At 35.6% G+C, this 26,477-nt stretch overlaps 1 protein-coding gene across 2 annotated transcripts; it reads right to left on the reverse strand.

Annotated features, from left to right (window-relative positions):
- Nucleotides 1-299: 299 nt before the first annotated feature.
- Nucleotides 300-24,907, reverse strand: LOC149831625 (uncharacterized). Of its 2 annotated transcripts, XM_090012152.1 has the most exons (9): nucleotides 24,685-24,907; nucleotides 24,402-24,493; nucleotides 23,496-23,567; nucleotides 23,189-23,307; nucleotides 23,030-23,085; nucleotides 21,970-22,078; nucleotides 1,703-2,029; nucleotides 1,017-1,211; nucleotides 300-917 (listed from the first exon to the last, which is right to left on the reverse strand). In XM_090012152.1, the coding sequence occupies exons 1-9, from the start codon at nucleotides 24,808-24,810 to the stop codon at nucleotides 325-327; spliced, it is 1,689 nt and encodes a 562-aa protein (XP_089868278.1). In that variant the 5' UTR covers nucleotides 24,811-24,907; the 3' UTR covers nucleotides 300-324. The 2 variants fall into 2 exon arrangements, with proteins under 2 accessions (XP_089868278.1, XP_089868277.1); XM_090012151.1 differs by having other exon boundaries at nucleotides 300-1,211.
- Between the last annotated feature and the right edge of the window lie 1,570 nt (nucleotides 24,908-26,477).

Below are 26,477 nucleotides of genomic sequence, written 5' to 3' on the forward strand. Positions count from 1 at the left end.
TATCTAGTGAGTGATCATACAAAATTGCACACCCCCATATGGGCATGTACTCGGAAGGGCAAAAACTACACTGAAGGTTGTGAAAATTTACTACCTGGCAAATTTCATAAGGAGAAAATAGAGAATTAGAAAAGGAAGCCAGAAACGACTATATCCAGTGACTACCAACCTCTTGAACACAAAAAATGTGCAGACCGATCTATGCCTCTAATGGGTGTCAAACCAGTTTCTGAATCAAGATATGTCTCCATCTTCCTGTGACTTTGCAAGTGATGACCCACAGGAATAACAAATTTCGAGAAAAGTTAAAGCTGAAATGTGCGATTATAAATTGTCAAAAGTGCAAACTTTAGATTGAATAGCAGACACCATCTCCTGTCCACATTGCTGCAGAGATCCATCAATGAGCAACTTACCTTTAACTGGTGACAAACATGCCTGAGACTCAGGCATGCAATCAATTGCAGTGGTCACTATGTTGCTGTCATCCAGCTCTGACCCATCAAGCTCAACTGCATTTGTTTCACATCTTACCCGGATCTCAGAGGTGCAATCTTTTCTGGTCTCTCTCATCCTCTTGCTGTCATGGACGGAGCCTTCCGGCTCACAGGTTGCATCTCGTTTACATGCTTCCCTGGTTGTTTCTGGACATGCAGAGTCATCACTGACCCTCTCAAGCACAGGGAGCCTTCCAGCAGAGCTCAAAGATGGTAGCATGCCAATTGGGCATGGCTTCCATGACTTGGCCACAGTCCATATTGCATCTTCTTTATCGGCAACTTTGCTTTTGCTCTTTTGTCGATGCCTTTTCAGTAGTTCCAGCTTCTTCACTGCTTCATTGAGAGATGCCTCTTGTTCAGAGTCTGACTCCTTATCAGCAGTGTCTACTTCATAAGTTTGGTTTTGCTGCCTTATTTCTGCTAGTTTCTTGATTGAATCAGTTAAAGATCCTTTCCCAACCAACTGTAAAAGGATCAAGCATGAATCCAAAAGAGCATTGATGCTAGTTAATTTACCAAAGTAGGCACGCAACAAGTCTTCCAATCTGTCTCGCAAAACAGCATCATACACACCGTTGCAATCTGTATTACGTGGATCAGAATAAACCAATTCTTTCAGGCATTCAAGAAGCCAAGAAGCCAGGGAAGCTATGTTCTCTATTATCTTATGATTCTCCTTCTGGAATTGCATTGTTAAAGCACATTGAACATCTGCAGGTGAAAAAAATAGTGAGAAATAAAACACTAAACTTAGTATATTAGACCCTATGCTCATGGAGAAGCACCTTACTCAGGCACCACCAAACTCACATGTCACACCAGTTAACCAATAGGATGCAGTTAAGTCCATCTGCAACTTTAATGAATCAGTGGACTAACACAAGTACCAATGATCTTGGGGTGCAAATGGATCAGGTTCAGTTGGACTCCACTTTCTACATTTAAAAACTTGCTTCTCATCTTCTTTTACCATATTCAATATGACCTTATAATTTTTTTTACCCAAATCCAACTACATCAGATCTCATTCAGATCCAGGCTTGGGTTCAGATTCTATAGTGCACACAATTTAGATGTTGATTAGGTATGATCCATTTGCACCCCTGATCTGGACAGAGTCTTAGCCACAGGGTTACATGGAATGAGTCTCACTAGCAGCCAAATGCAGAACTAAAGTCTTATGAGATGACTTGGAGGATTACCATCTGTAGAATTCTGAGCTGCAAAAGCATCAATTTTATCTAGAGCTGCCTTGAACATTACCAGCAGTAAATCAGTCCTTCTACGAGATAACTTTTTAATGACACGTTTCCAGTCATCCCAGTCAACTAAATCAAACATGTCTATTTTGCTGGTAGCCACCACAGAAATTCCTGATAACATCGCTTCACTGCTATCAGAGAGGTCAGATTTACTCAACAAGCATTTCCCCAATAACAAATTGGCCACTTCTGTGGGGTATGAGGAGTATGCAAGAAGAATGCGCTTTGAAGTTTTTGTCATATCTTTCTTTGCTTCATCTTTCTTCACTTCATGCAAACCAAAAAATGCATAGAAAAATCAAAAGCACTCAGATCAGCACAAAATGTTTAAGAAAATAAAGTTCTGAACAAGTGACTACAGCCTTTAAAAGCACATTCATAATTGCTACAACAGAAAGAAAAGCACTTCACTTCAAATACAAAAACATAGTGTAATCATGAGACAAATTCAACCTAAAAATTCACACAACTAAACAGGCTAAATATATATGCTGAAGGAGCAAGAATAGCAATGGCATCATCTGATATAATAACTTGAACAACTATCATATGGCAAAAGAATGAAACAGACAAGACAGTTACCATTATTTACAGACTATTCTGGATTAAAACCAGGACAGACAATTTTCCAGACATTAAGGTGTAAGGTTGGCATACAAAAAATGTGTAAACTAGAAAATAATTTGCTAAAACACAAGTGTACAGTTCTCTGCAAATTATAAATTGTCATAACAAGACCAGGAGAAGGGTTCAAATAGGAAAACGACTGTCACATGGGTGCGGGGGTGCGGCACTTTCAAAAAACTTGGGTGCGGCAAATATATATATATATATATATATATATATATCATATGGCAGGGGGTCTCTGGGGGGCAGCGCCCCCAGAACAATTTTTTTTTTTTAATAAAAAAACTGGACACAAATTTTTTTTTAATAAAAAAGTTGGACACAAATGACCCTGGGTGCGGTCAACGCACCCAGGGTCGGGTTGACCGCACCCACGTCGAGTCGCGTCGACGTGGGTGCGGCACCCTGCTAGCCGAATCCCTGTGACATAGGAAAACGATCAAGTAACAAAGAAGATATTCTGTCAGTTAAAAGACCAGAAACAAGAAGCCTTTTAATCAATATATCGTCTTATTGAACTAACAAGTTTTAGCAGACCAGGGGCTAAAATCATCCAAAAGCAATATGTTGTAGAAACATTAGATTTGCTGTCCATTTAGCTCTTCATACCGTTTTAGTATATAGTTTGTTCATGAAGTGAACTATGCATAGATGAATAGAGTAAAGAATCCTCAAACACAATACAGCTACAAATAGAGCTGTTGGACTAGCTTCAATGACTCTATTTGAGTCCTCCTTTGTGTTATCTCTTGTATATAAATAGGGGAGATCCCCCTTTCTATGTATCCATGCTTCTTGCATATTATCATCAATAAAATATTATTTTGTTTATGTTCTTGTGACCCCTTGTGTGGGTGTTTGTGAGTGTACTCCTTGTGTGGGTTTGTGAGTGAATCCCATAGTGGGTTCCTTGTTGATGATTGTCTACTTTTGTATTAATTTGGTGGACTTTGCTGGTGAGATTTGAAGACTTTCATATCTTTACATGGTATCAAAGCTTGGTTGAACTAAGTTCTTTGTTGATGTTCGTGTGATCTTGGTTGTGCATTTGAAGATTCTATTTCAAGTGTTCGTGTGATCCATTGGTGGTGATCTTATTTCATGACTTTGGAGGAGTGCTCGTGTTCTTGTGCTCATCTTCTTGCTATCTATCTCTCTTCTCATCTTTTTCTCTTTTATTTCTCTCTCTCTCTCATACCTTTGTAAAAATGAATGACAAATAAAGTGTCCAAATTATGCCCATAAAATTAAATGATACCGACTATGTAACATGGTCTTCTATTATGAAGACCCATATTTGGGGGAAGAGGTTGTGGGGACTAGTTGATGGATCCGATCCGGAGCCTAAACTAGTTCTCACTAAGATAGAGAACGAGAAAGAAGTTTCACTTACGGAGGGCAAGAAAGTCAAAGTCTTAGCTACTTATGAGAAAAAGTAGAAAGAATAGAGAATGGGATATGCCAAGATCATGTCTTGGCTCATAATTAGTGTGGATATCAAAAAATGCTCAAGTCTTGCCAAGTTTGAGCATGCATCATAAGAATATATTATGATATTTTGTATTTCAGTTATATATTATATATTATATATTATATATTAATATTATGTGTTTCAGTTATATATTATATATATACATATCTATATAGCTTTAGATTTGGATGAACAAATAATTCAAATTTGTATCTCGTTTCAGTTATATATTATATATATACATATCTATATAGCTTTAGATTTGGATGAATAAATAATTCAAATTTGTATCTCTTTTTATCACCCTCAATATTCTTAGCCTTATTATCCGCTTCCACCTTGTCCCTTCAATTGTTTGTAGTTGTGCTTTTTTTTCATTCCAAACCAATTCTGAGATACTTTATGTGTTCCTTTGTCACTTTATTATTTTTCTCTTTTTAATTTTCATGTAGATTTTTTGATGTAACCTTCACAAGATGATCCTGCATGAGAATACTGTAGAAGCATTAATAATATACCAAGACCAAGGTCATCATTGAGATGTGTGTTTTGTGAGTATATTGTTAGAGGTGGACTGCATAGGTTTAAACAACATATTGCAGGTCTTCCTCAAAATGTATGTTCATGTCCTTATTCAGCTATTCCTACCACTTTTCGTAACGTTGTTATTGTTGAACTAGAATAAACTAAAAGAGAAAAAAAATGTTGCAAAATTGCAAAGAAGAAAACATTCAACCATTGTTTCATATTATGAACATGATGATGACGACCCACGGCAAGCTTGATTAACTTCACTTGCCAAAAAAAGCGCGAATATGAAGGGGCGGTGGTGCGGCAGTTCGATGCAACAATGAGGATTTTCTGTCCTAATTTTTGGCCTATAAAAAAATAGGATCTTTATAGTTTAGACTTTAGAGATAAAGATTAGCAGATAAGAGTCATAAGACAATGGTTACATGTGATGTTTTTAGTTATCATGAACTTTCAATAGTTTAATTATGACTTATGACATTGTAGTATGACTTGGAATGTGAACTTAATATTGTTAAGTCTTTAATTGTGTTAAAATTATGTAGTTGGCTACTTGCCTTTTATTTACATTGAGTAGGTTATTAGTTGTATGATTTGTTTATTCAATTGTTCATTTCTTCTTTTTATTTGTCTATTGTTTATATTATGTCTATTGTTGTTAATTTTTGTGTATACATGATTTTATTTTTTGTATATTGTTTATTCACATTGTTAGTTGTATGGTTTGATTATTCAATTGTTCATTTATTCTTAATCTTTTTTAGCAGTTTATCAGTTGCATGGTTTGTTTATTCAAATTCAATTGTTCATTCTTTTTATCATTTGTCTATTGTGTATATTATGTCTATTGTTGACTTGTTAATTTTTTTTATACATGATTTTATTTTTTGTATATTTTGTATTCACGTTGTTAGTGGTATGGTTTGTTTATTCAATTGTTTATTTATTCTTCAATTTTTTTAGCAAATTATTTAATATAATTTCTTTACAGTGTTCAACGACATTTTATGTTTTGTCTATTGCTTATTGTTGATTTATTTTATATTGTACACATGTTTGTTATTAATTTTAGCAATTTGTTTACATATTTTGTGCTTTTTTTTTATTTTTTCTATTTAGGGTACTGCCTAGTCTGCCCAGGGGGCCTAGTCTTTTTAGGGGCTCACCACTTAGGCTCTGCCTAGCGCCTTTGACAACTAAGTTGTGAGTGTGAGTATGGACTAGAGAACAATATTGAATCAAGAGACTCTGAAATGTTAAAGTGTGTGTGTGTGTGTATATATATATATATATATATATATATATATATATATATATATATATATATATATATATATATATATATATATATATATATATAAGTGAAACCCGTTAAGGGTATTTTGGTCATTATACATTATGTAATTAGTGGTGTTGCTAGAGGGCACTTTAGAGTTTTCTTTTTTAATGTATTTTATTCTTTTCCTCAAGAGCATTATAGTCCTTCTAATGACTTTGGACAACAGCTATATTTTTAACTGGTGGGAGCACTTCCCAATGACTCTTCTTTGCTTCATTTTGTGTATAAATAGGGGGTGTAACCCTTGTATGTTATGCTTGTTCTCAAGCAATTACCCAATAAATTCCTATATTTTTTATGTACTGTTATTGCCCATAAGAGGCATTTGTGATTAAGTTTTGTATTTAGACACATAAGTGGTCCTTGATCATGTGTATTGTTTTTGCCCATAAGACTTGTATTGTGCATTGGGTATTTCATTACATAGTATCACAACATCGGTGCTCTTGGGTTGTATCTCATACATGAAGATCAAGAGAAAGATCGTGAAGAGCGGTGAAGCTTTGGTTCGTTACCTCAAGAAGCGTGACATCAAACTTCTTCAACACATTTCTTGCCTTCTTTTTTTCTTCTTTTCTCTCTATCTTTTTTCTTCCTCTACTCTTTTTTTTCTTGGTACAATAGCCAAAAAATAAGTAGTTGCAGTTGTTCCCATCAAATTTGATGGGAAAAACTAAAATATATGGGCCACCACCATGAAAAGAATCGTAGTTGGCAAAGACTTGTGCGACTATGTTGATGGCTCCATATCGAAACTTCAACCTATTATTACAAAATCTATTTGTGGGGAAGATGGTAAAATCAAAGAGAAAACTCTTAAAGACAAAGAGAGAGAAAAAACTCTCTTAGACTACAAAAGAGCTATTAAAGCATGGATAGAATAATCATGATTTGACATCATGCATGCATAAAATAATTTTGAACGTATTATGCATTTTGTTCATTTGTTAGTAAAGAAAGATTATATTTTTCATGTTCTGAGTGTTTCTCTAAGCCCCTAAGTGGCTATTGTACTTATGCCACGTTTGTGGGTCTGTTTTTGCCTCTTGTTTGAGGTGTGTGAGTGCTTATGCACATTTGTAACCTTTAAAAGATTCTTGTGCATTATGGTATTTTATTTAATGCTTCTTAGAAATCTTATATTTGTTGCATTGTGATAAAATTTCTTGTGTAACATGTGTGGGTTCATGATTAGTGATAGTTATGAATGCTATTGAATCTCTAAATATATGGTGATTTATTTGTTCTTTGAGAATCTCTATATATGTTTTGGCCCTCTTTAATGTTGTATGTCTTTGTTGTCTCATAGTAGACTTGCTTGTATTGACCATGTATATGATTGCATCAATTGATATCTTGTTGTGCATATGATTGCACTATATGTTCATCTACCTTTATTGGATTTGATTTCAAATGTTTTTTTTTCAAATCGGTTCTTATATATGAACTCACTTTTTGAAAATTGTTTTCCGTGAGTGTGTATTTCCTTTTTATGGCATTTGAATTGTCCATCGATGAATTTTATATAATGCATCATTTGTTTTTAGCCTTATTGTTATTACGTCGAAGTTAACTGTTGAAGTGAGTTATGTGTGCATCTCAAAGTCATCTAATCAATCTAGATTCTCAAGTGTCTGAGTGACGTGTTGTCATTTACCTTGAGTTTGATTGATGGTTGATTGACTCCTGAACTCATTGTTGTTGAAAATCCGAGTTGGTCGTTGGGGTGAGTTGTGTGTGCACATCATGTCATCTTATCAATATAGGTATGTGACTAACTGGCAGGTGATTGACCTCGGTTTTTATGATTGTGTTTTACCACTTATTTGTTTGGCCATTTTTACAGTATTAGATACTTGACATCGTGTTTTTTCTATTTTATGAAACCATAGAGTTTCGAAAGATTGATATTTTTATTCTTCTTAATGGCATTAGTTTGTTTTCATTACAAGCTCTCCTTACCTCTTGTGTTTCCTCCTATTATGCCTCGTATCTAAGTGTCATTATATGTAGACAAAAGATGTTTATTCACACTTTTGTCTGTTTGTTTAGCCCATAAGTTGTAATATCGTTGTTTTTTACACTAAGTTAAATTCTGACTTTTTGAAATTTGGTTGTGGTAGAAAAATCGATAAATACTCGATATTAGGTGGCGTCAATTGAATCTGGGTTCGGCCCAGGTCTCACTGACAAGACTTAAACGAGCCAAACAATATATGATAAAAACTTTTATTTTTGACCTTTAAAATCAAGCGAAATTCTGGTTAAATTCAAGCAAAATTTGAAGGCAAAATTCAAGTTATATATCAATAGATGGGCCTCAAAATTCCGAATTCAACGATACTTTATTTTTCTGAATTCGGGTTACGGTTGGTCCGAAAATCACATTGTTTCAAAAAAGGCCCGCCTCGATGAGACTGGGTCTGGATTGGATCGGTTCGGGATTTGATCTGTATGATCCAAGTTAATATAGATTTGGACTCAGTTCAAGACTCATATTAATTAGGATTTGATCTAATTCAAGATCCATATGGATATTGGATCTGGATCTATGTCCAGATCCAAATCCAATATCCAGGTCCAACGAAATTAAAGCTTTAAATTCAATATAAAGGCTTAATCTAAGGAAATTCGAAGTTAAAAAGATTCCCAGAGGGGTAAGGCACCCTCTGAAACTTTTTGAATATTAATTAATTAATAAATAAATATTAAAAAATAATTAATTCTGAAAATTATTTAGACGTGGTAGTTATAAAATAATTAGGGTCTCTAGAATAGCCCAATTTGATTGAGTAAACAAAAGCATAAGGTAAGTATTAAAAGAGGTAATAAGTAAAAAAAGTAACATAAAAGAAATTAGGAAAGAAGGGTTGAAGATAGAGTCTCACATGGGAAAACTCTATTTCCAAACCCATATGCGAAACCCTAGAGGGGTGTCGCCCTCTAGAGGATCCCCTCTATTATAAAAACCTAAAAGAGAGAGAGAGAGAGAGAGAGAGAAGGGAAATCGTTGGAGAGGAGGAAGAAAGGAAAAAAAAGAGAAGAAGAAGAAAGAGAAGACCCTCTTCCTCTCCGATCATCCGATTTTTCTTTCGGTCTTTTTCAAACTTCAACAAAGGTATGGGTTCCTCTCTTGAATCGAATGGAGAGAAATAGTATAAATTAGGTTTATACAATGTTTTTGGTGGAAAGAGATTTAAAGAGTAAAGAAATGAGGGAAATCTGATTTTTTATATAAATCTTGAAATATATGAAATCGAGTATATACGTATCTTTCTCCTAAGGTGCGGTTCTCATTATGTATGTTTCTGTTTATCATATAGAGGTTTTAATTAGGACTGCATATTTAGATTTCTTTCCCATACTTATACCCTATGTCACACGGACTCGGCTCCAAGGTCGCCGCACCCGCGTCGACACGCACCGACACGGGTGCGGCTCGGACTCGGTCAACCCGACCCTGGGTGTGGTCAACGCACCTAGGGTCATTTTGGTCCATTTTTGGATTTTTTTTTTTTTGAAATTTTTTTTTAAATTTTCTGGGCTATAGCTGTAAGGAAAAAAACCCATCACAACTAAAAAACCTGTACACTTTCAAGTTTTAAGTACAGAATGGGCACAACTCAAGTTTTTGTGGTTTTTTCCTGTATGAAGAAAGTGAATTATTACAGTGTATGAAGAAAGTGCCCAAAAGTGAATTATTCCTGTATGAAGAAAGTGTACAGAATGCCTTCACAACTCATCACCTGTCCCCTAATGGGCACAACTTTGACCGAGTCTTATATATATATATATATATATATATATATATATATATATATATATATATATATATATATATATATATATATATATATTAATATATATATAGCCGAGTCCCCGTGTCCAAAATTTTTGAAATTGCGCCGCACCCGTGTCGCACCCGCACCCATGTGACATAGCTTATACCTCTGATTTCTTTTATTTCATAAAATTAGTTTATATATATATATATTATATATGGCAGCCATGGTTTGGGGATCATGTCTGACCCAAATCAGGCTTGCCGTAGGCCCAGTGTATGCATATTTCTATTTATGCAGGTGCGGGACTGTCTGCACACTCGGCTGACCCATCAAGGTCTGGTTTTGGACCAGATCTGATCCAAAACTAGACTTGTGGTAAAGCCCCAACTGTCAATCTATAATTGTTAAAAAAAAACTATGGCTTTAAGTTTCAGATTGAGTTTGGAATAGATAAGCCTGTTTTTTTTTATGTAGTATCCATATGGGAGTATATGTTCAGTTTCCTTCTATTAATAGAGTATGTTTTGATTGATCAAACTCTTGAACTTTTGACTGTGTTTACCCATGCTCATGTTGGTTAATTTTTGAAATCAATACAACTACCATTAAACATTTTTAATTCCTTGAAAAATCGATAGGCTGACTGCGACTGGGGTTCGCTGGTCAGACTATCGGCTGGGAATAGATCTGATCAGATTATGTACAATTTGATTCCCAGCCGAAAATAGTCAGTCTGGTATACGATGTAAGAATAAGAAAATACTGATTTGTCAGGTACTTCTGTATAAAGAAAAAGGGAGATACATGTATATATGAAGTCTGATCTGCAGGACATATGATAGATTTTCGGACTGATATTATAACAGTTTTCTGGACTGTTATATGACAATTTTTTGGGACTGTCATATGACTGATAATTGGACTGATATATGACAGTTTTCTGGACTGTTATATGACAGTTTTCTGGGACTGTCATATGATTGATATCTGGACTAATATATGACAGCTTTTCTGGACTGTCATATGATTGTTTTCCAGAGCTGTCATATGACTATGATTTGGGGTAATATATGACAGTTTTTCAGACTGTCATATGGCTGTTTATTGAACCAACATATGACAGTTTTCTGGACTGTCATATGCCTATTCATTTGACTGTTTATAGAAATGTTTATATATGACTTGTACTTTATAAAGTGTCACTAAGTTTCATGTTATTATGTGACTGTTATGCTTATATAATAATACTGAAAATGCATGTTGTACGCGATAGTTCATGCCTATAAAGTGTTACCTAGATGCATGTCATATGTGGTTCATGCCTATAAGGTGTTACTGAAAAGCATGTTAGGTGGGACTGTTTATGCTTGTGAAATGTTACCGAAACGCACGGTTATACATGACTGTAAATGTTTTAAAATCATCACCAAATTACATGTTTATGTGACTGTCCACGCATGTTCATATATGACTGCAGCACATATTCTTTTGGCCACTCATTTGACTGCTCATATCACCTAAAATACATGCTTAAATATGACTGCTTAGGCTGCATAATGTGTCATCACGTATATGTTCAGTTGATGCAGAAAAATATGTGTTTTAGTATTGTAAAGAATCATCATATACGTGCAGAAAATTAACTAAGACGACATATGGTCATCGGCTGGGGCTGTGATTATGTTGTCTAAGCCCAACCAAGTGCCAATAGAGTTTTAGTGTTATCCCGTGTGCGGGGCAGCATAGCTTCGGGCTTGGTAGTTATGTTGTGTATCCTGAGCATGCCCAAATTGGCAAAAATATTCGTTGTTTATCTATGATCATGAAATCCAATATTATGTGGGCATAAATATGCACATTATGAATACGTGAATTCTGAAGTTATATTGTTGTTACATTAACATGATCATGTGCATGTTTGCATATTATGCATGAGATAAATCATGAGACAAGATGTATGTTTCTCGCATATGTTCATATGCATATGTAAATTGCTTTACATGTATAGTCGTATTGTATGTGAATGAATGTACATTGGTGGGCATGTGAAATTATTGTGTAGTTACATGTTCACCGTGGGTTTTGCATAAGATGCATCAGTGGTCTGATGTGAACTATTGTAGGCCATGAGCAGGTGTTGCTCTAACTCTTATTTTATGCATTCCAAAATCCATTCTAGATTTATTGAATTTTTTAATTAATTGCACTGTTAAGTTTTGTAACGGGCTAAGGTCCCATATTGTGTTTTGCATGTTGATTTGCAAAACAAAGCTTTTGTAAAGAATTCATCTTTTAATAAAAAGATAAAAGAGATAAAACAATGTAATTAATGTTTTTCTTTCTAGATGTCCCTTTCGCAGTGTGGGAATCCTAAATGGTGGTTTTAGGAAAACCGTGAGGATATTAAAACTCCTTGTGCGATTGTGCCTCTGAACCCGATATAATGGTTCACCTTCCGACCACGATTTTAGGGAGTTTTATGCCACTTTGCCTATGGGTGGTGTGTAGACACAGTTGTTGTTATTGGTATACCAAGAAAGTGGCATCAGTGAATGTTGATTTATTTTTAATGTTCCGATGGATGGTGTTGATTCCTGATATCGATCGAGGGCCAAGAGTAGAACCTAGTAATAAAATAAAAATTATGTGTTAAGCTACAACTGAGAACTTATCTTAAACTTCAAAAATTTGTTGTATTTGTTTTAAGTATCTGCAAGTTTTAATGAAAAGTGAAATTAAATTTGAATGCATTTAATAGGAACATGAATACAAAAGAAAACTCTGATAAGAATTTAATAAGTTACTCATGTATGTGCATTTATATCATGCATATTTACTATTCTGCATTTGTTCATTTATCCTTAGTTGTTCTGTTTCAAGTAAGATAATATTGTTGCATGATAATTGTTGTTAAATGCATGAATGGTTAATTGAGTTATGAGATGGTTGTAGTTTATTTTCTTTGAAACTTACATGAATTTAATTTATGTTGTTTCTTGCCTATTTTGATCTTTAGAGGAATTCGTACGCAAGATCTTTGATTCTGACCCTACGCCCTTTATGTTTTTCACAAGATCTGAAGCCCAGTAATGAGATTGACTACCATAGAGAGCTTATGAGACTGCGTGACTGTTTTTGACATTTTCTTTGGGATAATGTGGCTCTATAATCACAAACATTTATTTGATTATTTTCTTAAACTTTAATTATTGATGAATAAAGTTAATTAGTTGATTGTTGGGTTAATGTAAGATCCCTTGTGGTTTGAATTATGTTATATCTGTAAGTCCCCGGATCTCTAGGTATGGTTTCCGCAATTGTTTAAAAAAAAAATCCACTTTTCAACAGGGATGAGTTGGGGTCATTAGATAAGTGGCATTGAAATTTTACTTTTATTCTAGTAGTTGATACATTCATTTTTTAATGTCATTATATGTAGACAAGAGTTGTTTATTTACACTTTTGTGTTTATTTAGCCCATAAGTGTGATTGAGATTATACTTTTGTTCCAATAGTTGATACACTTATTTTGAGTATCATAATACGAAGACAAAAAATGTTTATTCATATTTTTGTGTGTTTGTTTTGCCCATAAATAGCATTAAGATTATACTCTTGTTCTAGTCGTTGATACACTTGTTTTAAGTGTCCTTTTATATCGACAAGAGATATTGTTCTTCAATGTGGTGAGTTATGTGCACCCATTGTAGTCTTGATCTACTCGGTGATACACTTGTTTTTAAGTATCATTATACGTAGATGAGATGTTGGTTATTTACACTTTTTGTATGTTTTTTGGCCCCTTAGTAGCATTGTGGTTATGCTATTGTTCTAGTAGTTGATACACTTAATTTTTGAGATTTGGAGGTCTAGTGAGTTAATTGTTTGTGGTGGTCAAACTATTATTAAAATTTACTAATATCATTCATTGTGTTATATGGGATTTTTAAATCTCTTTGTAATTTTTCTAAACCCATTTGCTCGTATGAGAAATGGTTATTGAAATATTTTCATGCATTTTGCATTAAATATGCTTTAGTTGCATGATCAAAGAATATTTTAAATATGTTCCATGATTGATTGTCTTGTATATTTTGCATAAGTTTAATTAAATGATTTCTAAGCATTTGTTAATGAAGGATATATTATTTTTACCTTGTGAGTTGGTGTGTATTTTCATTGTGGGTTTTCCCTTGGTCCATAAGTGACCATTATCGTATTAATATCTCATTGAAGCCTTTGTGGCATTTCTTTGAGATATAGTTTGTTTCAATAGTTAGTTTTTTAAGCATATGTTCTTGAAAGATCTTCATTGTTATCTCTTGAAAGGATTTCTTAAAATTAGTCCATAAGTAATTTTTTCATTGATTCTAAATTATTACATGATTCATTCATATATGCATTAGTTGTGTGGTTAATATTGCTTCTAAAATGTAATAATGAAATTGATCTATGTGTATTTGAATTTTCTTAAATCTTTACTGAGTGATTGAAATCATTTCTTATCTTCCACGATGTAAAAATGAATCGTTATTTATACTTCTTTGTGTGTTACTTTTTCGTGGTATTGATAATGTTGAAAATTCATGCCTATTATGCATTAATGTGCTTTTTATGATAGATATATGTGTGCATGATTTTCATGAATGATTAAAGTGATTAATGACTATCGTGTTTGAAATTAATGATTTTTTAAAATTAATTCTTACTTCAAATAATTTTAAAAAATGTTAGATTGACTCACTAAAAATTTTCTATGTATTGTATGTTTGTGTACTTTGGCCATTCTCTAATATATAACTAATATAGTTAGCCTTTGAAATCTTCTTATGATATATATGTGCATAGTTAGATTGTTTTGTTAGCTCCATTTGCAGGTTTTTAAGAATTGATGATATTGAAGATCCTATGTATAATGGAGCATATGATTGAGCATCCTCTAAAGAAGCATCAAATGGAAGAACTTGATGAAGTTTATAGAGACATTTTATGTAATGGATTTCTTCTTTTGTAATTTCAAACTTACAATGAGTCACTTTAAGTTTGAGGAGTGTTATATATATATATATATATATAAAATAAGTGAAACCCATTAGGGGTATTTTGGTCATTACACATTATGCAATTAGTGGTGTTCCTAGAAGACACTTTAGGGTTTTCTCTTTTAATGTATTTTATACTTTTTCTCAAGGGCATTATAGTCCTTGTAATGCCCTTAGACAACAACTATATTTCTAGTTGTTGGGACTTGGGAGCACTTCCCAATGACTCTTCTTTGCTTACTTTTGTATATAAATAGGGAGTGTAACCCTTCTTGTATGTTATGCTTGTTCTCAATCAATTACCCAATAAATTCCTATATTTTTTATGTGTTCTTCTTACCCATAAGAGGCATTCGTGATTGAGTTTTGTATTTAGACCCATAAGTGGGTCATGTGTATTGTTCTTTAAGAGGCTTGTACTTGTTATTTCATTACAAAGACATGGTATCTCTCGATGAAAATTTTCATGATGACCAAACCTATGGGAAATACTCTAGGCGTAGCAATAAAAAACAACCATGTGCACATGAAAAATTTTCTAAACTTGGAAATGAAAATGACTTGCAAAATAAAAAATCTTCTAGAATATCAAAACCTTCAGCGAAGTTTGATATTATGATTTATTCTCTTCAAAATACCCAACATGCATAGCCTTGATTCACTCTTATGTAGAACCATCATCTTATACTCAAGCCAAAGAAAATTTTGAATGGGTTAGAGCTATGGAAATAGAATTAGATGCTTTAGAAAAAGCTCAAACTTGGACCCTTTAAAATCTTCAATTAGAGAAGAAACTCATAAGACGTAGGTGAGTATACAAAGTAAAGACTAAGAGTGATAGGACCCTTAAAAGATACAATGCTAGATTAGTTGCCAAAAGGTAATCACAAGAATATGACATAGATTACAAAGAAACTTTTGCTCTTGTTGCTCGCATGACCACTGTTAGAAGTTAGAACCCTCATTGTAGTTGGTTTTCTTAAAAAATGGTCTATATATTAAATGGATGTGAAAATTGTGTTTCTTAATGAAAAACTTTTGAAAGAAGTATACATGGAGGCTCCTCCTGGTATGAGTATTCCTCCAGAGAAAATTTTTTGCCTAAAAAAGGCATTGTATGGTTTAAAACAAACACCAAAAGCTTGGTATAATAGATTTAGTAGAGTTATGAGTGATATTAGCTTTAGATCTTGTTTAACTGACACTTTTGTTTGTTTGTTTGTTTGTTAAGGAATCTGAATTAGGTACAATTATCTTGCTCCTCTACATTGACGATATGATTATTAGTGGAGGGTACAAACAGGGAGTTGAAAATATTAAAATGGCTCTTAAAACTAATTTTGAAAGTATTGATCTGGGTTTTTAAGATACTTTTTAGGTATAGAGGTTCCCTATTCCTCTATAGGGTATTTATTTTTGTTTCTAATATTATTCTTAAGTCTGGTATTAAAGATGATAAAAGGGTGGATACTCACGAAGTTATAAATGTCAAGATGAAAACTGATGACAGAGAGTCACTTGATGATCCAACACCTTATCAGCATCTCATTGGAGCTTTCTTATTTGTCAATCACTAGACCTGATATTGCACATGTTGTACACACATCTAGTTAGTCTATGCACATGGGAGTTGTTTTGTGTATTCTTAGATACCTTAAAATTTTTATTTCTAGATGCTTATTTATGTCCTCTTCGTCTGCATTAGATTTGATTGCTTATACCGAGAAAGATTAGAGAGGAGATCTCAACAACAGACACTCAACCACGGGCTTTTGTGTTTTCTTAGGTGAATTCTTGATCTCGTACCGGTGCAAGAAACAACAGAAGGTTTCACTTTCCTCCATGGAAGCGGACTATAAAGTCATGGCCACTACTACGATGAAAATAGTGTGGCTCAAAAGATTGTTGGCGGATATGGGAATCCAAATTCAAGGAGCTTCAAAGATGTGTTACAACAACAAAAGTGTTATCTATATTGCTAGTAACCATACATTTCATGAAAGAACGAAGCACATCGAAATAGATTGCCATTATTTACGAAAGGAACATCTTCAAGGAATTATTAATCTGCCTTATGTGCAATCGGTGTACCAATTGATATATTTCTTCACTAAGCCTCTCTCTGCTCCTAGATTTCACTTTCTTCTTAGCAAACTTTCGGTGATTTCAGTGTAAGTTTGAGGAAGTGTTAAAATTGTATATATATATATATATATATATATATATATATATATATATATATATATATATATATATATATATATATATATATATATATATATATATATATATATATATATATATATATATACATACGAATGTATGTGTATGTATTATATACATATATACATATATACATATGTATTATATATGTATATATATATATATTATGTAAATATTTTTCTTTCTTTTATTATTTCTCTTTTTATTCTAGTTTCATTTGAACTGGATTTGAACTAGTCAACATATTGTTGACTAGTTTATAGTCATTAGAGCTAGTCCAACGGCTACAAATAGAGCCGTTGGACTAGCTCCAACGAATCTAGTTGAGTCCTCCTTTGTGTTCTCACGTGTATATAACCCCTCTCTATGTATCCATGCTTCTTGCATATTATCATCAATAAAATATTATTTTATGTTCTTACGACCCCTTGTGTGGGTGTTTGTGTATCCCTTTTTGTGGGTTTGTGAGTGAATCCCATAGTGGGTTCCTTGTTGATGATTGTCCACTTTTGTATCAATTTGGTGGACTTTGTTGGTGACATTTGAAGACTTCCATATCTTTACAAAGAGAGAGCCCACACAACCCACAAAGAGCACAAGCACAAGAGCCACTAAGGGCCAAAGAGAGCACACACAAACACTTAAAAAAATAAATACTTTATTAGAGCTGAAATGCACAAAGAATGCATAGAGTTCAAATGGGGAGATCCCATTTAATATATATACAAGAGAGCCAAATAACTAGCATTTAGGCTCATTAGCCGTTAGACTACCTCTAATGGCTAGTCAACAAGCTGGTCAAACCAGCAAAAGACAAATAAAAGCAGAAAAAATAAGAAAATAAGAAAATAAAAATACAAAAAAACAGTTTACCTATTTACAAAAAGCTACCCATATATATAGTACTACATATAAAAGAGCAAACAAGGTCGTTAATGGAGCAAGAATATTTTGTGTTATAACATTTTAAAAATGACAGGAAATTGCTGGGGTTGAATGTCACTTGTTAGATTGTTTATAATTTTTTGTTTTTACACGAAATACCCACGTCATGCAATATTTTGTAGAAAGACTAAGTGGATATTTAGGTTCTATTGTAATTTATTAAATTTATGTGGTTTCAATGTCTTTTAGATTTTTTTTCTTTTATGGAGTTAAGAAATGGTTCCTACTTCCTATTGCTTTCAAAGGTTGAAGGGTGAGGAAGAAGAATTCTTTGTTCTCTTCAAGTATTGTTAATGGTCATCATGGTACCTCAATCCCTCCCGCTTTCACTTGCCCTCTTCTTTCTTGGATTCGTTCCTTTTTCTTTTCCCATGGTCTTTTTGGTTTGATTTGTTAGGTTTTGTGGTTCCATTGTTTCTTGTCTAGGGTTTCAAACGGTGGGGTATTTTTGCAGTTAGGATTGAGGTTGTGGATGGGATTTCCTCTTCCTACAATATATTCTTCCTCTGCCAAGGTTAAAGAGGTCTTCTATGACATGCTTATTTCATTTTTTATTTTCTTTTTTCAGGAATTTGGCCTTCTGGTGGTGTTAGATACAATCTGATTTTTTCGTACTTTATGAAGGTTTTCATTTTCTTTTTTCTTTTTTCTTTTTTCAGGAATTTGGCCCTCTGATGGTGTTGGCTACAATCTGATGTTTCGTGCTTTATGAAGGTTAACTTAACCCTGTTAATTGATGTTTCTCAAGTATCCTTATTTTCTAATGTAGACATCTACTTACAAGATTGTTTTCATGCTTTTGGTCTTCATTCTTTTCCATGCATGATCGTGAGATGTTTGCTAAGACGTTGGTTGGCTTATCCTCTGTGCACTGTCATTTGGTTTTAGGTCTCTTTGCTAGACATTTGCATCAAAATGCTTATTTTAATGAATTTATTTGAGGTCGTTCTTAGCACTCATAGATATCCTTATTTTCTAATACAAAGGTATGCTTGCAACGCTAATTTGAGGCCTTTGGTGTCCATTCTTACCAAAACGTGGATCAAAGATGTTCCTCTTCTGTGATAAATGTCATGTTTTTTCTTTTTCTCTTTTGTTTCTATGTTTTCCATTTGAGTTGGCTGGTTTGTTGGAATTAATATGCCCCTGTTTTTGCCATCAGTGTGTATGATTCATAGACTTGTTTTACTGTATTATTTGGTTCTACATTTCTCTTCTAGGTGCTTATACCAAAATGCTTATTCTGAAAACAACATGAGTTATTTTTCTTTCAGAATTTTATGAAATTAGTCTGATCTTGATATTTTTACCAGGGTTTCAATTCAAACAGTGCTGGCCTCCATATATGAATCGAAATGTGCCAAGAACCATCCTTTGTTGGCTATGGCTATTTGTTGACATGTAATGGGATGAAATTGGTGTGGTCTGATTGTGCCATTGACTCGGGTGATTTGGTGTAAATCAAGGTTAGGCGTTGAAGCGTAAGCTTCATGATCAAAATAAAAAATATATAATATTAATAAAATAATAACAATTTTAAATAAAAACTAATAATAAATGACAGTATAAAATAAATAGTATTTTCCTATAATTAACTCGTCGTTGTCGTCGGGTTGCTGCTCTTCCTCGCCGCCATGTGGCTCACCACCGTCTCCAAGAGCTCCCTCTGCTCGTCCTCTGTTGCGATGGAAACAAAGTGAGAGGACGGTGCCCGGTTTCTCCGCGAGAGGCCCGGGATGAACTTCTTGGCATAGCACACCAACGACCCCTCGATGCTCTCGAGGCACAACCATTCTTATGTAATACAAACCAGAACGGTGAGCTCGTCGTACCACCAAGCGGACCTCACCAGTCCTCAGTGCCGGAGGTCGGATTCGATCCCATTCCAGGGGACATCGATGCCTACACTCGCACCATGGATAGATGTGCCTTCGCCAGAATTTGCGTGGCGGTTCCACTGAACTTTGTTGCTAAGCCACAGATTGAGATAGCTATTCTCAATGGACGCTTCTTTCAGCAAGAAATAGTGTACGAACAGAAGATACCGTTTTGTTCTCAATGTGGGTCGATGAACCACTCGGCGATGACCTGTCCTGCTCAGAAATATGATTCAGATGAGACTCCTCAATCTGCCTCCCAGGATGAGTGGACCCAGGTGAAGATGCATCAAAGACTCAAAATTGTTCAAGCAAAGGTTCCCAAAGAGAATCGAACCAACTGTTTTTCGGTCCTAAATGATTTTGAGAAGAACGATAAAACTACTCAAGATTCCAAATCTACAGAGGGAGACGGCTCTACTGTAGTTGCTTCGGTTGATGCGATGGATATTTAAACACAGGTCCCACCACAGTCTAACGCCCCCAGTGCTAGTGGAGTCCGTGAACCGCAGGCCAACAGAGGGGAATCGATAACAATTCAAGAGCCTTCATCTCCTAAGAAAATCGAGAAGCAGAAGGATACCTTATCAAGTAATACCTTCTCTGGAACTTCTGAGATCGTCATTTCTAGAACCCCTGCCTCATTGGAAATTTTTCCGGCGTTGGCGATCGGTTTCAACGGAGCAGGTTTGTATTACATAAGAATGAGGTAACCACCAAGCGGACCTCATCGGTCCTCGTTGTCGGAGGTCGGATTCCATCCCATTCCAGGGGACATTGTCGCTGGGGCTCGCCAGATCGTCGAATGCCCCCTCCGCCACCGGCCATCCGAAGAGGGACGGGTTGGTGGCGGCCTTAATTGCTATGGCTTCGATGCACCGCCTGGTGATGCCGAGCTCCTCGGCCTCTGGCAGGAGCCGCTCGCACGAGCTCAAGGTCTTGACAGCGTCTAGCTCAGGAACGCCTCTGTCTTGGCGACGAGATTGTCGTGGTTGTGCTCCTCTGTCATCTCGAGGTACTCCACCGCACATCGAAGAGGGAAGAGTAACATGATGTGTATGCCTTAGATGCGAAGCATGCTTCGATGTGAAGCGTGCTTCGATGCGAAGCGTGCTTCGATGTGAAGCGTGCTTCGATGCGAGGCGTATGCTTCACCCATGTGAAGCGTACGCTTCAAGACTCAAACGTCTCACTACAGCGCCTCAATACTTTTTGCTTACGCTTCGCCTCTGAGGCGTACGCTTCAGGTACTGAGGCGTACGCTTCAGGTACTGAGGCGTACGCTTCAGGTACTGAGGCGTACGCTTCAGGTACTGAGGCGTACGCTTCAGGTACCAACACTGGTGTAAATAATTTGTTTGTGTTCAGCAGAAGTTGTACTCCATAAAATGTATAGATAATAATGTATTTATTTTTTTAAAAGGGCAGAACTAGATTTGCTTAACTAGTTTTGTGGCATCCAAACTAGGGGTGGTCATCGGGTCGGGTTGCCCGTCGGACTTCGGACCCCGGCATGAATCGGGTCGGGCTTGGGCTGTACTTTGCAGCCTAGGCTTGAATAAAGACGAGTCAGGCCCATATGCAAAATGCATAGAGCCCAACAAGCCCGACCCATTAACTGGGTCGGGCTTAAAGGGCCCGGCCCGAGCCCGAGCCCGACCAGGGCCCAATTGTAACTAGGTTGGGCCAGGCTCAGGCCTCAATACGGGTTGGGGCTGTCGGGCCCTAATAGGGCCGGTCCGACCAGACCCAATGTCCACCCCTAATCCAAACACTGTCCAAAACAAGGTTTTCGTCTGAAACCTGGTTTTGTGCATCATCCAAATGGTACCCAAGCCAATGTCAGCACCACAAAAAAAGGAAATGATAATATTCCCCCACAACCATCTGGAGAGCCTCATATGCATGTGCTTTTCTCTTAATAAGCATTAATGCAGTTATTACACCAAATGGAACTACAAGGGATATTTAAATGATTTGCAAGTAGGGATATATAACAAGTCATAAGTTGTCATTAATTCTCATAACTAGAATCACACAAAATTCTTATGATAGAAAACAAACTTATAGTGCATGGCTTCCCAAAACTCATAAACACTTGAGGAAAAAACTATAAACTACATTTTTTATGCTGTCATATAGCCATGAAGTGATCAGATCAATATGGGGTAAAGTTGACCAGAAAACTAAGAGTAAATCAAAACACAGATTTCCTGAGAAAGTGAAGAAAAAATATAGAACTCATGAAATTTCATCAACAAGTTGCTTCTTAAACCTGAAGTGGCCAAGCTGTATTTATAAATGCTTGGTAAACATACTCACAATATTTCACTATCTGTGGCAAATTAGAAGACAAAATCTATCTACCTTTTGTACACTGAGCTATCTTATGTAATGAAGAACTGATGTCTTTGAAAATGTCAGGAATTTCCTTCACTTGACGTTCCCAGTAGTAACTCTTGAGCCAATTTAGAGCCTGTAATGGCCAACTTCAAGCATCAGTGCCATTTCTTTTCTTTTATGTGACCCACAGACTGGTACTGAATTTAATATAATGATGACCTCCATTCAACTAAAAGCACATTCTTTAGATAGAAGTGCATGCATTGGAATGGAAAAAGGTTCTGTGAGAAGATGGCCTCTTTGAGAAGGTGGACATCAAATTATACTTGTGTGGTCAAGTTCATCTGAAATTCTAAAAGCAACCAAATGACCAAGGACAGAACAAAATGGTGTTAGGATCGAACTGGAGTTATAAGGGGGCATTGGCACCAAAAGGAGAACTTCAGACTAATATAATCTTTGATGGGTTACATGTTCTGAGATGAAGGGAAAATGGAGCTAGAATTCTGAATATCACTAACCAAGGATGCATGCCAGTTCAGGACCATGCAGAGAAGACACGTGAATCAGCTCCAACCACTGTGGCACCTAGAAAGATAATATGATTGGCACCGGAATTGTGCATCTAAGTGAATAAAGCCTTTACAAGAACCAACTCAGCTTTAATTCATTCAACAGTGACTTGACCAACATAGCAAGGACATGTAAAGTCTGACAATAAAAAAATACTTCAGAATTCAGACCAAAGCTAGACACCTGGCGCGCGCACGCACACACACACAACAAAAAAAAAAACACATGCATGCACACACATACACAAACACACACAAGCATGCACACATACATGTGCATATGTGCAGATGCCCATAGCAAGCAGAGCTACGGACTTAGGTGTTTAGTTGCTGGCCAGAATTGATGGCAGACAAGCTTGAGCTCCATTAAAGCTTACATATACACATTTTTTCCCATAACTCGAAAAACGATATCAGCAATCACCACTATAATGATGCATTTTCATTTGAATCTGCAAATAATAAATCATACATTCACGCTACCAAGAAGAAAAATCCACAACAAGTCATACCTTATCAACAGCAAAATGAAGCAACCGAAGTGATGGAAGTCCACGATGTGAAGCCTCTGCAAGTTACCAATGTTGATAGGCATTATTTAATCAAGTATTCCAACTGATACCTCAAAATAAGGCAGCATAAAATTCTGTCAAAATATGAAAAAATCACACCATGACGAATATCAATCAGAATCCGTGGAAGACCCATGTCATCAGCTGCCTTTGCAATAGAAACCCTTTTTTTATCCTTCTTATTATCTTCTGACTGATCAACAAAGCCATTTACAAGCCTTCATGAACAAGATCAGGTTTTACCACCAGTAAGTTTCATCATACAAACAACAGAAACAAGATTTAGAAAAATCTAGGAAATTCAATTATCAGAAGGTATCACATGAATGAGTTACACATTCAAATACAGCATTTAACTTAAAGATAACTATTTGGGCACTGGCATAAGAAAAAAGCACTTCCATACCTCATGATCGCCATCGAGTATAACAAGGAAAGCATCTTTTCTGAATTGAACTCACCACCTGATAGGTCTTTTCTGTGCCATGAAAGAATGCAAAAGAATAGATAAGTAACAGCAATCACGAAGCAAGAAGACACAAAAATGTCTGTCCAAACAACAATGGAAAATGACATTCAAGAGCATCGTCATCGCATCTATACAACTCAATAGCAATATATCTTGCTATTCTTTTTTTACTTTCACAGTTTGAGTCGGTGACTCCATAACCATATAGACTCTTGTTGCATCTAGTATTTGGTGCTATGCAGTGTTATATTAAGAAGCTTGAAGAGTTCATAAAATCCATTAATGTAGAAGACTGCTACTAATTGGTCGTCTTAGGTATACATGCGTAATTTCTTTTACATGCATTAGAACTTTCTAACTATTTGTTCTTGATTTTTGCAACCAAAATGTAGCCTACAGTCTCAATTAAACTTAGAATCTAGGATGATTGTTGAATCATTATTGCTTGATTATCGGCATAGTTGAATGACTGATTAGAATATATTTATATTTTCATAGTTACATTTTGTTCCTTATAATTGCGATAATTTGAAAAAACTTATAACAAATTATTCTTACCTATTATATTTGAATTCAGAGAATAGGGACTAATACTATGAAATCTAAATCATCTAAAACCACCAAAGTAGATTGAATGAACTTGAGGATCCACCGGAAATCCTGTTGGGGCTGACTAGCCACACTAAAGGTACCAACATTCTAAGTTATATGAAAATATAAAATCCGATCAAATTGGATTGCTTCTCTGAAAGAAAAAAGACACTAACCAATAGAACACCACCAAAGTCGATACTATTCAATTGAAATCAAGATCACAATGAGAAAAGGCCAATGTTATGCAACCTGAAATATGGATCAATCTGTTGCGCCTCCACTATTTCTGAGGTAATCACGACTGGAATCGGTAGGCATCCGCGACTCTCCCATGCCTTAATCTGAAAAACCAAGAGAAGGAAAAAAAAAGGACCATGGCCCCATAATGAATCAATTCCCAAACAGTGTGCTTTCTGAACCAAATCAGCAGGAGAGAGGATGGTTGATTGCACAGTGTAGTGACTAAAACAGAGGAATACTTAGAAGGGGAGGTGAAAAATGAAAGATTGGTTGGTTGTATACACGTAGTTACCCTATTGAGGGCGATACCCACAGACTCCGGAGAGGAAGAGAAAAGGCTCTGTCTGACCATGTTCCATTCATCCCAACTCTGCCAAGGAACCAACCGGTACCCACTTGAAGATGACCCCTCTACCATAGTATTGTTCTCCACTCTCTCCTCCACTACGTTAGGCTCCTCCGTTCTTGCTGTGGAGTTTGAGAGAGAGAGAGAGAGAGAAAAGGGGTAAGGGAGAGGCAGATGGCAGGACAAAGGCATTGAGGGTCGACTATACCTAAGGGTGGACAACCGGCCGGGCGGCCCGATGAGCCAAGTTTGGGCCATGATTTTAGGCCCGGATCGTTAGGTACCTGGCCCGTTATATACGTAGTCCGGGTCGGCCCGCGGATGGTTTGCTGAGTTATTTATTAATTTTTTAATAATATAAACATTTAAAAAAATAATTATTACATACTAACTCAAATAACTATTATTATTTACTTAATTAATTAAGTGAAAACATTTTATTTGTTAATTATTAGTATTTGCCTAATTAATTACACTATTTAAGAATTAGTTGCATGAAAACTTACTATTCTCTCATTAACCAATAATTTTAGTCCACCATTTATGTATTTTAGGATTGAGTCAGGTTGCGGGATCCAGTCTGATTCACATTGGCCCGTTGAGCCAATGAGCCAGGCCATGGGCTTGTCTTTCAAAACCCGAGCCCTTTAAGAACCAAGCCAACAGCGTTGACCGGGTCCCCTAACCATAACTAATACTATTGATGTAAACTGGTTGGATTCCATTTCACAAAGATCCGTGCATGACCCGAGACAAGACACTAGTATGATAGCTAGTATGCAAATTCAAAAAACTTTTTGAACAAATAGATCATGAGGACATGGATTTTTTATTTTTCAATGAGTTTTATTTTTAATATTTTAAATACATAAAAATGATTTTTTAGTGAAGTATTATTAATAAATATTAAAAAAATTATGCCAGTGTCTGTGTCACATAGACAAGCCACCCACATAGTGGGTCTCTGCTGCCGTTTCTTGGACAGTGCATGTGGCCAGAAGGGATGTCAATAGGTTGGATTTTATCTAATATCCAACCAAATCGGACTTTATTTAGTAGGATTCTGATAATAAGGATGTGATTTTTACCATTTGCTATAGAATCCAAGAATTATCCGGCCTTGACAGATATTTGAATCCGTTTACATGTTAAAAACCTAATTTGGTATCAGTTTTTGACCATCCAAATCTGAATATGAATTTGAATCTGTTTCGCCAACATCCAATCAGTCGAATATGATACTGGCCACTTCAGTTTACATCCATATTACCATCTTTGTAAGCCGTGCTCTTTTTTATATTTACATAGAGAAACCACCCCAGAATCAAAGACCTAGTCACGCTAGTTCTATCTGCCCATACTTTTGATCATTGACTTACATCATAAAACTCTTGACATCAGCAAGTTGTTACACTTTGGCTTGTGCAAGGGGTGACGGCCATGGGATTTAAACATAGACCACATACCTAGTGGCCTAAGTCTCATCCCTCCACGCCAAACCCTTTGTGGGGCCTTCACCAGCCTTATGGAGTCAATCGAGTAGTGATCTTTTTCCTTAAGCCAAGACATTACAAGGTGCCCCCTTATCATAAAATAGGATACTTATTTACATACAATTGGATTGGCATATCTGTTAGACCCAGATGTTAGATTTTGGATGGAATCGAATCCAACTTAGATGTGATTGATATTGACATGGACACATCAAGGAACATACGGGAGAGGCTCTTGGGTTTTGA

This window comes from Nuphar pumila, chromosome 7 (assembly GCF_984573655.1).
Source record: "Nuphar pumila chromosome 7, dmNupPumi1.hap1.1, whole genome shotgun sequence".
In the NCBI taxonomy this organism is placed as follows: domain Eukaryota; kingdom Viridiplantae; phylum Streptophyta; class Magnoliopsida; order Nymphaeales; family Nymphaeaceae; genus Nuphar; species Nuphar pumila.

What these genes read in the sequence shown, in the direction of transcription:
- LOC149831625 (XM_090012151.1), bottom strand. Translation starts at nt 24,810, where the DNA reads ATGGTAGAGGGGTCATCTTCAAGTGGGTACCGGTTGGTTCCTTGGCAG. An exon ending in TGGGTATCGCCCTCAATAGG is followed by an intron (nt 24,494 to 24,684) that starts GTAACTACGTGT and finishes TTGGTTTTTCAG; the next exon opens with ATTAAGGCATGGGAGAGTCG. An exon ending in AGCTCAGAATTCTACAGATG is followed by an intron (nt 1,212 to 1,702) that starts GTAATCCTCCAA and finishes TTTCACCTGCAG; the next exon opens with ATGTTCAATGTGCTTTAACA.